This window comes from Pseudopipra pipra, chromosome 1 (assembly GCF_036250125.1).
Source record: "Pseudopipra pipra isolate bDixPip1 chromosome 1, bDixPip1.hap1, whole genome shotgun sequence".
NCBI lineage: Eukaryota > Metazoa > Chordata > Aves > Passeriformes > Pipridae > Pseudopipra > Pseudopipra pipra.
The window spans coordinates 22,481,201-22,496,754 of record NC_087549.1 but is presented as its reverse complement, the minus strand read 5'-3'; the positions used below and the strand labels follow the sequence as shown (position 1 = coordinate 22,496,754).

At 37.6% G+C, this 15,554-nt stretch overlaps 1 protein-coding gene across 10 annotated transcripts in view; it reads left to right on the top strand.

Annotated features, from left to right (window-relative positions):
* The window catches only part of MATN2 (matrilin 2), a 70,007-nt gene that overhangs the window by 28,580 nt on the left and 25,873 nt on the right, over window positions 1-15,554 (top strand). For all 10 annotated transcript variants that reach the window (XM_064647907.1, XM_064647923.1, XM_064647913.1 and 7 more), the window contains exons 5-7: window positions 3,130-3,252; window positions 9,591-9,713; window positions 14,904-15,026. In XM_064647907.1, the coding sequence (XP_064503977.1) occupies window positions 3,130-3,252; window positions 9,591-9,713; window positions 14,904-15,026 (369 nt within the window). The remainder of the gene's footprint in view (window positions 1-3,129; window positions 3,253-9,590; window positions 9,714-14,903; window positions 15,027-15,554) is intronic.

The following is a 15,554-nucleotide window of genomic DNA, read 5'->3' as shown; positions in this document are numbered from 1 at the left end:
CTTCAGACCCTTTGGGCTACAGCAGGAAACCACTTTTGAGCTGTTGAGCTAGGAGAATCTTTGTTTTCTATTCCTTCTCATCAGCATCCTTCACCAAGTGCAGACATTTGTCATATTCATGTCTGTGAATTGCAAGGCAATATTTTGTGTTAAATTGAACAAATCTAACACTTCATTTGTGGTTTTGTTTCCTCAAGAAGATGAAAAAAAAATCAATGCAATCTGGAATATTTCCTAATTATTATTTGGTAGCAACTCAGCCAATACAACAATAGTGACCAGAAAAATTTTTCGTAGAGCCTATTTTCTCTGCTTCAGCATATTTGCTATAACTCTGCAGAAAGAAGGTGCTCAGATGGTGTAATCATCATGAAAAATGATGGCTCCAATTATGTAATCACATTTTAATAGTATTCTCTAACATATTCTATTCCCTGTGTCCCCTTAAATGCTTCTCATTTAAAACTTCTGTATCCTTTAAACCTTTCTTTTAAACCCTCTACATGCTATTAAATTTCTTAAAGAATTTTTAACAAAGAATTTTTTCTTTCAATTTTCTGAAATTTAATTGAAATTCAAAATTTCTCTTCTTTTTTTAATTGTTCTTCACACATTGTCCTTATCCCCACCCCTAACATCAGTTTTGATAATTAAACTTGTCTTTTTTCAGTCTATTAAAAAAATTAATTACAAGTATGAAAAATTCTTTTTTTATTGTCTCTTCTTCCTTTTTACTGTGTTATGTTTCCATTGTTTTTGTCAGCCAGTAATCAGTAATTTTGCTTCAAATTACTGATTCATTTTCAAGAGTTTTGGAATTGTGTGTAATTTTCCTACTGGTGACCCATGCACAGTAGCCCTCAATATGTTCCCTTTATACCATTTTTGAAGCCCTTTGCTGCATTGTTTTACTTTTTTTTTCATCTATGGCTTCTATTAGTTTTCCCCACCTACCTGTCACACATAATTTCCTTGATTGTGTACTTTCTTTGATCATCAATCAGAAGATACAGACTGAAGTTTGATAAATATGAAAGGGAAATTACTGTGTTTGTAGCCTACTTCTAAAGGACTTGTTTTTACATTACCAAACTATAAACTAATTTCAGCAATTAGCACTGGGAATCTAATATGAAGAGGCATTCAAACTGGCCTTAAATGTGCTAGGATGGTGCTAATCATTGGTGAAGGAGGGAGAGGATACAGAAACAGCCTAGAGAAGGTCAAACCTTTATGTCTAAAATCCCCACAGAGATGTAACAGAATTCATGAGGATAGGGAGCCAAGCCTAGACAATTAGGAGAGCTTAGTTCTGGAGGTAGGGGAAACCATGGGGATAGAAAAACCCACAGGCTGGGAGTGGTTTTGGTTGCCTTCGTTGGCTGTTAATTGCCCACAAGTTCACAGAGAGAACATGTTCCTCACCTGACCTCTAAGAAGAATAAATCTTCAGCATGTTTATGTTAAGTGCAATACATAATGAACGTAAACCAGATGTATTTATCTAAGCTGTGGATGTATTTGGCAGCTTTTTCACAAACAAATAGTTTCCTTATATACATTTTAAGGTTTTCTAAGTTAAACAGTGCAGAAAAGATGAAAGATACGTACCTAAAGTTATATTCTCTTTTCATTCTCCTGTACCTAAAGTTAGACTCTGTTTTCATTCTTCTGTTCCCTTTTCTTTTAATGTTGTGGGAGTACACCACAGAACAATCACTGAAGTGATTCAGTTCTTAAAAACCCTTAACCAAATGGCTTCAATCAGCAATGAACTGACAGCTTTGCTTCAGGCTGGAATATGGTGCATTTCTGTTTTAAATAGTTGATGATTTTGTTCCTTGATGCATTTCATTGTAACATTATTTCTAAAAAAGATATTTCCTTGCATTAAAAGAAGAACATCTCCTATATTTGTGATTTGTTACTTTCCATGTGGGAGAGATGGGGGAAAAGGCAACTCATCTGTCTTCAAGAACAAAACTAGGGAGAAAATAGTAATTTTGTTTGTTTAACTTGAAATATTCTTACATTTGTTTCATTATGATGGTTTTGCATCCATTCAAAGGATGCTCCTTTCACATACTGTGGTCTAACTTTTCTAGAGGAAAGTGGTTTTGTGTCAGATAATGAGTATTCTTTACTCATTACATTGTATTTGTTTGTTTAACTAATCTCTTCCTTTCTTCTCTAAGATGCTCAAATCTTACATTAATACACAAAATAATACAAAAGAGGAAATGTAGCTGAAACAAGCTGGAAAATTATCTATTTGTGAGTGTTTATACTGGAACAAAAGAGTTAAACGACTGTTTATGCTTCTCATGGTGCCGCTTGATATGAAGCAGACAGCTATAAAAGAAAATTCGTTTTTGCTTGGCTAGTTTCCTCAAACATGTTCCAAAAGCCCATTTTGTAGCTGTAAATGACCATTATGTGTTGAGCAGTCTTTGAGTAACACAAAAATACGTTGCTTTCCAGAGCTTTCGCTGGGGAAACTTGAGGTTCTCATAAAGCATTAGTCTGTTGAAAAGAAAGCCCAGTGTGCTTCACTTGGCTAGGTGCTGAACTGACCTCATTTGTCATTGTGATTTTATTTATGAGATCTTTTGCTTGGGAGGGGTAACTGGCTACAGTATTTCACACAAAAATGAAAAAGTCTAAAACTCAGAAATTAAATATCCCCAAGTCTTCTGATGTTGTGTTTTCCTTTTCCTTTCCAACTTCATCATCATTTATCTGGTTATGCAAAAAAACCAAACCAGAACAAAAAAACACTATAAACCAAACAAAAAAACCCTCCATCAAAAAACACAATTTTTTTTTCCAAAAAAACCCTGAGGAATGCCCTTCAAACTTTTTAGAGAAACATACATCAAGCAGCTCTGCTAGGCACCATTGGCCCATCAATAGTCCTGGCCTTCAGCTGAAGGTAGGAGTTCCTCAGCTTTTGAGTGACTGATCCTGCTGGCTTTTACTGTTTGACAGAACATTGACGTGATCTGTGTTAAAATGAGTGAATTTCTAAAGAGCTGTCCACAGCTTCCTGAAATTTACTTTTGATCTATAATCTACCTGTGCATTGTAGAAAGTCAAAGAATTTCATATTCATGCAATTATGTTTTGTAGCTCAGGACCTCTGTGCTGTGGAGAAACATGCCTGTGAGCAGATTTGTGTGAACACACCTGGGTCCTACGTCTGTCAGTGTTATGAAGGGTATGAGCTTGATGCAAATGGAAAGAATTGTGTCGGTGAGTATGAGTTCATCACTTCGTATTTATCTCTTAACACAAACCAAAGGGAAATTAAATGTAAATGAGTATCCAGTTTAGCCATAGACAATGAGGGGAAATTCTCTTCTCCTGTAGGAGTGGTAGATGAGGAAGAACGCATAATTAGTGTGTCTGTAGGCCTTTACTGACAATAAATGGTGTCTTGGGAAAATTGTTCCAACGAATTTCACACAGAAAATAACATTGCTGTTTTGAAACAAAACATGAGATGTTTTATTCGAGATCCATGTAGGTGGCCGGCAATGTACTGGCATGATATATGTGGCCATTAAAAAACAAAGCCAGAGAAACTCAGTAGCTCCTCTTCAGACAGAAGTTATGCATGGAAAAACCTGAAAGTGGACAATTTCTTGATATTTAATTCACTTGATTTTATGGTCATGTGAGTGGAGATTTCAAACCCTTTTTGGGAAGATGGTCTTAAGGAAAGTTTAGCCTCCTTAAGAACCCATCCACTATCTGCATTTAATTTTCGCTATGAGCAATAATGAAGTAAACATCAGATCTAAGAATTACAGCCCAAAAGAAAGAGTGTGGAAATACAGTACGATAATTTTTTAAAACAAAACATACTTCCCTCTCTATTACCATGTAAGTATCTTTCTCTTCTTTCCTGTTATACACAGTAAATACTTGGAGTATAATCTTTTTGCCTATTTGCCCTGTAAATTTTTCATCCCATGCTACATTCTGAGAAAATATTGTCTTCTGATATCCACCACAAAAAAAACCTTAGTGAGACCCTGATGAAAAATTGCATTATTTGTTAGGTATTCTCTTCAGGCAAGCACTTAAATGCGTGCTTAATTTCAAATACATATTGAAAAACCATGGAAGTGAATCCCAGTGAATCCTTGCCCCCAATCTGCCACAGGCCACCACAATGCTTTTGTCTAACACCTTTCTTGTTGTTTTAAAAAACTCTAACATAATATATCTGTCTTCTATTGCCTTCACAGAGCTATTGCCTTGTAGGATAAACCTGTTTTGAGATGCAAAACCAGTGGCAGTTTATGGAACTTTCTGCACATACTTTCATATAGGAAATGCAAATGAGGTTTTTTAGGCCTAGGGTAACATACAATTTTGAAGAACATTCACTCTGTGCTTACTTGCTCTTCCAAAACATTTTCATTACTTGTAGCTTAGGATTTCAGGATTGGAGTGTTTAAAGTTCTCAATGTAATTTTTCCCCAGCATAATTTGGCCACTAATACACCATTTTAAGAACCCGCTTTTTGAAGCCAAACTGTTTTGAAAATGCAGATAATAATGGTTATTTAGGCAAGTTAGATGTTCTGGCCCAAATTTCTACATCTAACATTCCACTGAAGTTCTTGCAATACCCTTAGCTGATCCTCATGACCTTTACCTATGTTAGGATAAAGGATCTGCTTCTCTACTATTTATTTGACTATATCCTGACACAGAAAATCTGCAACTTCTGTTGGTAGGTTCTTTCATCCCCAGTTCTTTCCTACCATATATTCTAATCCAAAATATTCATGTTAGTGTCATCAACTGTTGTTACTATTTTCTCTCTATTAAATTGAAGGGTCCTTGACAACCCAAGATATTCTTACTGGGAAGGTAGCTACCAGAGCATCATTCTGGAGAAATTCTTTGTGTGTCAAATCTAATATTATCCTCTGTAATAAATACAAAGTCTATTTTTGCTATTAAAAGCTTCAAAATATTTTTATGCCATTTATTAAATTTCTTGAAGTGGCATTTGTTTTTTTGCCTGGTAATAACTTATTTGCAAAGTCTGGAGAATGGTATTTGGAGGTGGGATACATCTTTGACTTTTTTTTTCTATCTCCTCACTGACTTTCTTTAACATGAAGAGATACAGGTCTATTATAAGCTCTACATTTAAAGATTTAATATTCTCTTTTAAATTATTTTCAAAATGTAGTTCATGCATGGGTTCACTATCTTGCAATTTATAGCTCTTTTTCTCCTCCACTTGATTTCTATTTGTTTGTACCACTTTAGCAAAAAACCATGAATTCATGCTATTTATATGACTGCAGTAATTAGCAGTATTAATTGTGATTTTAAAGCACCCTATTAACTCTTCTATTTTTCAATTTTCTTTTGCATTTGTGTATTTGACCATTTAATTTTTAATTTCTTACTGATATACAAGAATGGTTCAATGTATATTAAATATGTTTGACCCATGCAGAACTTAGCTTCTTTACCTTTCCTGAACAGGAAAAGCTTGTCTGGGTAAGTTGTGATTTTGATGGTAATTTTTCTGCAAATCCTATTGGCTGTCAGCCTCCAGAATTTGATTTTTCAGGTTTGAACAATTTGACATTTTTGAGGAATATGCTACTACTAAGAATGTACAGCTTCCCCAGATGTGATGACCAGTGAATAATCACACTTGCTGGAAAATCATATAAAGGAGACTATGTGTAGCATTGAATCAGTAGTGACAACTCTCAGTTTTCCTTACTCTTAAGCTATTTAACCCTTTCTTTCTGTGAAGTATTTATTATCAAATGAGCCAGATCAGAAAAAGATCTTGATGTACTAGAGACCACTGAGTGCAATAACAATTTTGCAAAAAGCAGTGACTTCATTAAGGTTACTCTCTCCTCATGCAGGGAATGAAGAGAGAATTTCAGTGGAAAATACCCATTGTGGTTCTCTCAAAGAGACAGAGGTTTCCCTCTGAGATATCTAATACTTCTAAAGTTTTAAGTCCAGCAAAAGCAAATGAGAAAGTGCAGAAAACTCATTTCACAGGCATGTTTATTAAGATCTTTCTGATGGGCTGAATTAAGGATCAAAGGCAATACTAACTGCTTTATTGATACATATCAGCCAGTTATCTGAATGGCAATAATGAAATAAAATCTTGCAGCCAGAATTCACAATGTATCAATTCAAAATGACCACTGAACAGCCAACCACTCGAGTGTTTGCAACACACAATTTATGAACAAATTTTCAGACTAAACAATATTTGAAACTGTCTGCTCTGGCTGGCAGAGCATTATAACTTTGCCTTTTTGAACACCTTTTCACATGAACGAAGTCCTGTCAGTTGAAGTTTGCTGGTTATGAGCCATTCTTTCTCCATCATGCTGCTGGACACTCAGTCTCTCCACCTTCTTGGTGTTGCTTGACGTGCTGCCCTCTCTTTCCTGGCACTAGTGCTAGACTCTCTCCATATTGCTGCAGCTGTTGGGCTTGGGTCCTCTTTACCTGGCAGTGATTTGGCTGCTGGCACCTCTCTGCATTCCTGGCACTGCTAGATTTTTTTGGCTGCTTTTTAGGTTCTTATGAGTCTTCCATGAGTCTGCTCTACTCTTCCCCCTCATTCTTTTTCATCCTCCTTATGCCTTTAGTTACTCTGTCACCTTTTCTTCCTACTCTTTTCTTCTACCCTTCTCCTTAACTTTGTTCTCCTGAGCCTGAGTAACCTGTATACACATCATAGGAGTAAAACAACTATACAAGAGAAAGATAAGCCACACTGCTCAGAGTTCAGAGAGGGCAATGTAAGCATCCAGATTGCAGAACTGGTAACTGGAAGTAAAAGATGGCACCTATCACTTACTAATTCTGAGCAACAAAAACGGGGCAGAACAAACATGGGGAGATGACAACTGAATTAATAGTTTGCTCACTAAAAAGGACATTAGTTCAGCATTTAGAAAAACTTATCATTGAAATAGGCATGACATAACAGTAAAATCAGTGAGATCTCTAAGTGTTCACTTTCTAACGTATATCTCATGACTCAGTATAGCAATATGAAAATAATGACACTTCTACAAATTAGGAAAATATTATTCTGCTTTGCTCTTATAGCAACTGTGTTTATTTTCTGCATACCAACTAAAGGATTACAGTGCTTCAGTATAAGAAATAGAAATTTACAATTTTTCTCAGTCTTTTCAGGAAAATTCAACTCCATAGACACCTTACCTACTTGCTGACTGGAATGCTGTTGACAAGTTTCCCTTCTAAACAAATACCACCAAAATGAAACACGAAGCTAAAACCGAAATGACTTTATAGGTCAGTTACTAGTGCCAATCTGCAAGGCCAAGCCTGCCTGTAATTAGTGCAATTTATATACAAAATTATTGAAAAAAGGAATAATACTTATCTCCAAAAGCAACCGTCAAGCAAATGTTTTTACTTCTTAACTGTGTTAGTGGAAGGGTATCTTTTAAATTAATGTGCTTGTTGTTCTTATAGGTCAGCAGACCTAATTCTGTCAGTAAGAGATCCTCAGAAAGCTATAAATGCTAAAAAGTAAGCCTGAAAAAATTAGTTATTTATTTTGTTGGGGTTTTTTCCTTTCTGTCCAAGGTACATTAGCAACTCCATAGCCACAAGAAAGCACAGTTCTTCCCTCCAGAGATTGTAATTTGAAAGTGCTTAGGGTCATAGTTGCTCAGATGTTGATAATAAAACATTTTAAGACCTGTTTAGTTGTCTCTAAAGCAACAAAGCTGGTGAAAGTGCTGGAAGGAATGTCCTGTGAGGAGCAGCGGAGGACTCTGGGTTTGTCCAGTTTGGAGAGGAGGCTGAGGGACAACCTCATCTCTCTACAGCTTAATGAGGAGGGGACATGAAGAGGGAGCTCTGTGTTGAGATCTTCTCCCTGTTATCCGGGGATAGGACATATGGGAATGGTTCAAAGCTCTGCCACAGGAGTTTTAGACTGGACATTAGGAAGCATTTCTTTATCAAGAGAGTGGTCCAACACTGGAACAGGCTTCCTAGAGGAGTTGGATTAGTAGTAATTAATTTTGTTAAGGTTTAAAGGCAGAAGAGCAGGTGACTTTGCAGAGTAGTCCATATGGGCTGTTTCCCAGGTACGATGATAAATAGAAAAAAATACATATTCTTTAGCTTACCTGTTTCTTAATGTGTCTTTTAAAACACTTGAAAATGTACATGAGATTAGAATTAATTTAAAAGGAAAGCTGACTAATTTTATGACACATTATATCCCTGAAATATATATTCAGTAAATAGATTTTTATATGAATCTATTCAGTCTGGAAACAGGAAGGTGCATGCCAGGAAAATGGTCTCACATAGTAGCCAGTAAGTAGTTGACTTGACTCAACACAAATATTCTGAAGGGTTAAAAGAAACTCTTTCAAAGTAACTAAATGGGTTATCTGCATTCCTGACTAGATGACCTTGACTAAATATTGTAGCACACCTGAGTGTGCATGATTTACAAAAGCAGGGCAATTGAAGAAAGAACTGAGTTCATTGAAACAAATTACTGCCTCTTGAAGAAATCTGTGAGGCTCAGCAGTATAAAGTAGTGAAAAAATTACTCAGTTTGCAAAGAGGAACCTGTCTCAGTAAATGTCTGTATGAAGCTTAACACATTACTGTCTTCTGCAGAAAGAATCAGGTATACTTTCCTAATGTAGGCCTGGCAGCTCTTTGGGGGCAGAGAAACAGCTTTGTGACTTATCTTTAATTTCTTCTAAGACTTCTGTTGTGGAGATAAAACTTAACCTGCAAAGAAATTTAAAAAAAATAGTCCTTTAACTTGTTTAGCGCTTTTGAATGGGCTTTACAGAGTAATTCTGAAGTATTACCATATTACTCTTTGGCAATCTAACTTGTAAATATGGATTTATGTAATAAATTACCAGACTTATAAGTGACTGCATGTGATTTTTTTTTTTTTTACAAAAGGCATTATATAAGCAAAACGTCAGTAGTGAATACCAGCCTGAAGCTCTCAGGCTTTGTAGTTGCAGCTGCTTTGTACAGAATGAATCTGGAGCACGCTAGAGGGAATGAATGTACTGTGACAGTCCTCCATGCAGAAGATATTGCCAAGGTTCTCCTATATGCTCAGGCTACAGGAACAACTCTTGAGAACTAGTACAACTGGGAGAGAACTAAGGAAAAATAGAGCAATTCCAGGATTGGGATTTGAGAGACAGAAGACAGAACTAAATCAAACAAACTTTGCTACGCCCTGGACTACAGTGTGAACATCTGGACAGACTAACTGACTGAGGCATGGTTTCCAGATCTCAGAAAACATGTTGAGAAGATTCCTGACAATCTAATAAATGTTCAAAGTTGAGAAATGATTCCTATCAAATCGGGTTTACTAGCTAGTGTTGAAAGTGTGCTACTTTTTGCAGAAAGACTTTTCAGGACACAAATTATGTCAGCTTTTCCTTTTTTTTAATAGTCTACTTTGTGTAACTAGTACCATAGTATTTATGCATAATAGTTCTTATTTTGTTTTTCTAATTGCACATTTTGGTCTTGTTCTTTTTCAGTTGTAGACTACTGTGCTTTGGATAACCAAGATTGCCAACACGAATGTGTTAACACTGAGGACTCCTATTACTGTAAATGCCACCCAGGGTTCATTTTAAATCCAGACAAAAGAACTTGCAGAAGTAAGTTGTGATAAGGTTTAATTATGAACAGTTTGTACTTCTTCTGTTTTCCAGTTGTCCAGTTGTCCCACTGGTCCTGGGAACACTGAGTAATGAGTCAGCTATAGAAAATGTTGAAGTGCCCTGGAAGCCAAAGGTCCTGAAAGCAATGCAAGTTGTTTTGGGGGATAGTTTGGCTTTTGAGGGGAGGGGCTAAGGTTAGGGGTCCCTCCTATGAACAGGAAGCTTTTAGCATGAAACCAGGCTTCTTTTTGACAGTTAAAGGCCAGAGCTTTGTCTTGCATTGTCTCTTTGATTATTTTGATTTTTCAGTTAGAATATCATCTCCCTAGCTGAGTGAACAAAGAAGTCTGTACAAGACAATTTATGATCAGCTAAAATTATGAGTAATTCCACAATCAGAGGAAACACTGCAGTCTGTTTTCCCGTGGATTTTTCTCCAGAGTGAGTTCTTTGATAGTGTGACAAAGCTCTGGCAACATCGGTATCTTCTACGAAGTTTACGTATTTCCACCAGATTATGGTAGCTTCCTGGCTTTGTTTGTTAATTGTTTGTCAAGTTTGATAGATACCAGGCTAACAAGCTCAAAAGTCAACAAGCTAGGATTGGCACATGTCCATCATGAATCACCCAAACCACAGATGGTGACCAGTGTTCCTTGTTACATCATCTGGCACTAACAAGAAGGGTTTAGCTGCATCACCTTTCTAATGACCCACAAGAAGTAATTGTAGGCCGCAGTTAAATACCTTCTTTTTCACCAAACTCAGAAAGACCACATTCCTCAACTTCTCCACACAAGTAAAGTGCACTATGTCACAGCAGTAGGTCTTTGTTGAGCCCTCTTCATCTTAATCCTTTTAACTGTGGGTAGAAGGGAAGGGGTTATTCCAGCACTGAACAAAATATGTCAGATGCTGTCTCCAGCAATTTGGCCTGGCAACAGCCCTTGTTGGTCCAGAAGCTGACCTGCAGACTGACTTCCCAGCTTGACCATGGCCTTCCCTCACACTACAGACCTGCCCAGCAATCCCTGGGCTGTGTCACTCCTGAGGGACACTCCTGCCCTCACCAGGAGTGGCCCTGCCTCATGCTGACACACAGGCTGACTTCCTGGCTTGACCTCAGACCTGCCTCAGCAGCATGTACTTGTCTGCTCATCTGCACTTCTTGTTAAACCTGGCTGCCATTTCCAGGCCTGCCCTGCTCAACCTGCTTGGGTTCTGCAGGGCACTACCTGTCTAGGAAGGTCCCTAGCCTGCTGCCTGCATTATCACCCTTGGCCCCTCAGGGGTCTTCTTCCTTTGGGGAACAGCTGGCCCATGCTCCTCCCTGACAGCAGGTCACTTCCCAGTCTGTACAAGCTATAAGGTCTTTCCAACCCAGATGAAGGACTTTCCAATTCTTCTTGCTGAACTTCATACAACATCTTCTGGTCTAATCATCAAGTTTATAAGGCTCCTCTGTATTTAAGTTCTGCTGTTCAGTTTCCCTGTATGACTGTCTCTAACCTATGACACCCACAGGTTACTTGAGGTGCACTTTGTATCATCATCTATGCCACTCATGAAGATGTTCAGGAATGTGGCCCCCAGCACTGCCCCTGTGGTACTTTGGCCATTATCAGCAACCAGCCAGACATGAAGCCATTGACCACTATCCTTTGAGTCTGGTAGCCTGGCAAATTTAGACTCCACCTAACAGTTCTTTCTTCCAGCCTATACTCCCTCAGCTTCCAAATGAGAATGCTGTGGAAGGCAGCATCAGGAGTTTCACCAGTGCCAAGGTGTATTGCATCCACCAATATTCCCTTATTCACAGGTGCAGTCATTTCATCACTGAAGGTGGACAGGTTGGCCAGGAGTGGTTTACCCTTGGTCAGTCTGTGCTGATTATTTCCAAGAATCGTCTTGTCCTTTATATATTTGGAAATGGATTCTGAGAGGATGTGCCTCATGGTCCTGGGACTGAAATAATGCAGATTGGTCTACAGTTCCCAGAGTCTTTCTTCTTGCCTTTTTTAAAAGATAAGTGTAATGTTAGCATTTTTAAGTTGTCAGGGCCTCTCTTGGTCCCTGTGAATTTTGATACATGATAGACAGTAGTGTCACATCACTTAGCTCTTTCTGCACCCAGAGGTGAATACCAGTCATCCTATGGATCTGTGTATATCCAGTTTCTCTAAGTGGTCTCTAACCGATGTTGCTAGCCCCTCTCCTTCTCAGACTACTGGTACATGTGGAAACATGGGAAGAGACTTTGTCTGTAAGAATTAGGAATTAAAAAGGGCATTTTTTTTCAGCCGTTTCTGTATTATTTATCATTAGGTTGTTCCCTAAGTCAAAACACCAGTGTTTTCTATGACTTTCTTTTTGCTACCAGCGTATTTGTAGGCTCCCTTCTTATTTCCTTCAGTGTACCTCAGTAATAAAAGGTTCAGCAAAGCTTTGGTTTTGTCCCGAAATATGTAACAAATGCTTTTATATTCCTCTTTGTGGTTTTAGTTCATTGAGAAGCTTTGGCTCTTCTGAACAGATTTTCCAGTACAATGAGATGGTTTTTGCCTGAGGTCTTAGTAAGTTTTCTTTAAAAATCTAACTCTCCTGGTCATCTTTTCTCTTGTTGGCTCTTTCCCAGGGGATTCTTCCAACCAATTCCCTGAATAAGCTGAAATCTGAGCTTGTAAAATATGGAGTCAGAATTTTGCTGTTTCACCTCCCAGCCTTCTGGATTGTGAACTCTGTCATCTCATGGTCACAGGACCAAGTCAAAAAGGAACCCCACCCCTCGAGAATTCACATTAGGAAGTTGTCACCAAGTCTGTGCATAATCCTCCCGTGTTGCATGCACAATGTCTTACCCACCGTATCAAATCACTCAAGATGCGTGTCCTGAGCCTAAGCATAAATAAAACTTACAAGCCACTTTACCTTAAACTTGCTATTTTCTGAGCCTTGCTAATAAATTAAAGCATGAATGAAAGAACTGTGCAGCTCTTAATGCTGCAAAAGTCAAGATGGCATGAGAGCTCTTCAGAGCAAAAGTGTCCCCTAGACTCCAGGTGTTATGAGTCATTCTGCCTTTAAGTCAGCATAAAAAAACACAAAGAAACAAATTACATATCACTGGATTTAAAATGTTTATGACTTTAAAACTTCTAACATAAATTTCTGCATGTTTTGCTTATGTACTAAATCTCAGGGATGATGGCCAGCTAGCCATGACTTACACCCATGCCAGACTAGTTCTCTGCATCAGCAAGCAGGCCTAGGCTTGGGGTGCTGGCTCCAAAGATCTCGTGATTGTCTCAGAATCCTGGCTTTCCTTTCAAAAATAGAAAGTAAGCCTTTATGCTCATGGCTACAAAGAAAAGCTTGGAAATGTAAATGTGATCAGTATGGTCATGCAGATCTGACAAATGTTTTCTCTTGAAATTATTCCAAACTTCTCAGAATGAAACAAAAGGAATAAGGCTCAGGAAGACAACCCTGCTGACACCTGCAGAGTGCTCTATGGCTGGAAGAGAGCAGCAAATTTGGTTGAGCAATGAGGCGGGTGGATGTCATTAGAGCTAGTAACTATTAAGGGGACCTTTGCCACTCTTGCTGCTCCCCTCAAGAGGACAGGTGGCAGCTTCTGCTTGTATTTAGGAGCCGAGCCTGAGCCTTTTGCTCTTTAGGGAAGGTTTATATTTTAGTTCTGGGTGGGTTCACACTATTTGTAGCTGGTAGAGGCTTTCTGTTACCATCCTTAATCTAGGTTGTGTTAATAAAGCCCTGTGAAGTGTGTTTTTAGCATTCCCAACATGCTAGCCTCAAGGTTCCAATAAAGGTAACACACACTTTTCAACTCTTGTGGTCATCTTCAGAATCGGTTATCCAGGAAAAATCTGTCCTGCACACTTGAGTGAGTCAGGATTTTAGCAGGTAAATGAATCACAGCACTGAGTAGGTCCAGAAGGCATACAGCTATATTCCTCTGGTGCACACACATGGCTTTATGATTTCTGTCCCTTCAGTGTACTCTTGAACAAACTATATTTTCTAATTATCTTTTTAGTAAAGAGAGATCTGCATGTTATGTATATGTGTATGTGCATACGCTGTCGAAAAAAGCTTTGGTAAAGGAAATGTTCTATTAATATATGAAGTAATGTTCATAAATTATAAAGTAGTTTTCCTGAGTTTTCTTAGAAAACATTCTGCCTTGTTTTTCCTGAGAATGTGAGTGGTTTATTATTGCTAAGGACTTTCATCATATATAAAGGTTCAATTGCATTTACCTGCCACAAATACAAGGAAAACACAGTTCCTGCCTCAGAAAACCAGTTACCTACGGGAATACTAATTCATTAACTGTTGGTAATAATAAAACCCTCTCCGTTTTCAGGTTGTGTAACGAGGTGTTTGAAAGTGCCTGGATGTTTTTTAAAGTGTAATTTACTTAATTTGTGGCTTATTTATTTTTGGCAGTGCTGAGGGGTTAAAACCATTTTTCACTGGTATAAATTAATTAACTCTACTGATATAAATGATGGGCAGACACTGGATCTAAGTGAATGTCAGGTTCTTTAACTTCATCAGTAGTGATAAACACTATGTGGCAAATACCTCAGTGCTCAGTGCACAATTGCTTTCCTTTCTGAGGTACTTTATACACATGGTAGCTGTTTCTAGACTGCTTGTCTTGTCTTCCATGAGCATTTCAAATGGAAGAATTATGAAGCAAGCACTCAGAGCTGTGAAAAACATCAATGCTCCTGATGGCCTGGTTGTCCTGCTTTGATCTAGTGAACAGCATGTTTGTGTGTTTGTTACAGATCATATCTAGCTTGCTCTGGGTGAAATAGAGAGGCAGTTTTGATGAGGCAATGTATAAGGTGTAGTTGCAAAATGTTAAGAAATATTTAAGATTCTAACTTCTCTACTGCATGAAGTACTTGTGTACTTGAATAATTCTTTGAAGTGTACATGTCAGGGGTACCTCAGTATAGCAGATATTTGGAAAAAAAAGAACATTTTGTTTTCATTGTTTGAAACAATATGGTAAAAAGTCAGAATGATGCTTAAGGAAAAAAAAGGCTAAGGAAAAGAAAGTAAAGTAAATAATTTTTACCTAGTTTATTTCTAATTTTATTTACCCACTTTATTTCTTATATTCCTCACTGACACAAATTTTTTTCCATTTAGTACCAGACTATTGTGCTCTTCAGGACCATGGTTGTGAACAGGAATGTGTTAATACAGATGATTCCTATTTTTGTCAATGCCAAGAAGGGTTTAGACTTAATCCAGATAAGAAAACATGCAAAAGTGAGTAATCGTTTGGACATAATAAAGTTTATCTGCTTTTATTTCTTAAACCTGCTGTGAATTGTTTTGCTTCTGAAAGGATGGAAGTTTTCTCTGTAATTAAGGTTGAAACAAATGTTTCTTTATAAACTTGAATTTTAACTGAGCCAGTCATGCTGGGGTAAATACACATTTTTGCTATTTTGTAGCCTGCTTTGTATATTAGACATTTTCTGAAGAGTTTTATGCAAACCTGAAGATTAATATAGGAACCAAAGTGCCTAAAAAAAATAAGCTCATTACTTATTTGAAGCTTTCAGACCTTGGCTTGTAGTGACACAAACAGCTTTTAAATTAAAAAAAAAATCCCCTTGATTTGCTCACTTGGTTTAGCCAAGGACAGATATATTTCATTAGCTTGGAAACATATTGGATAAGTAACATATCTATCAAAATCAACTAAAAGTCACACGCAAACCCCCACAGCTTCCTAAAAAATTGTAAAAACAGCCTGAGCAAGGTCAAGATTCTAAACCAAACACACATACT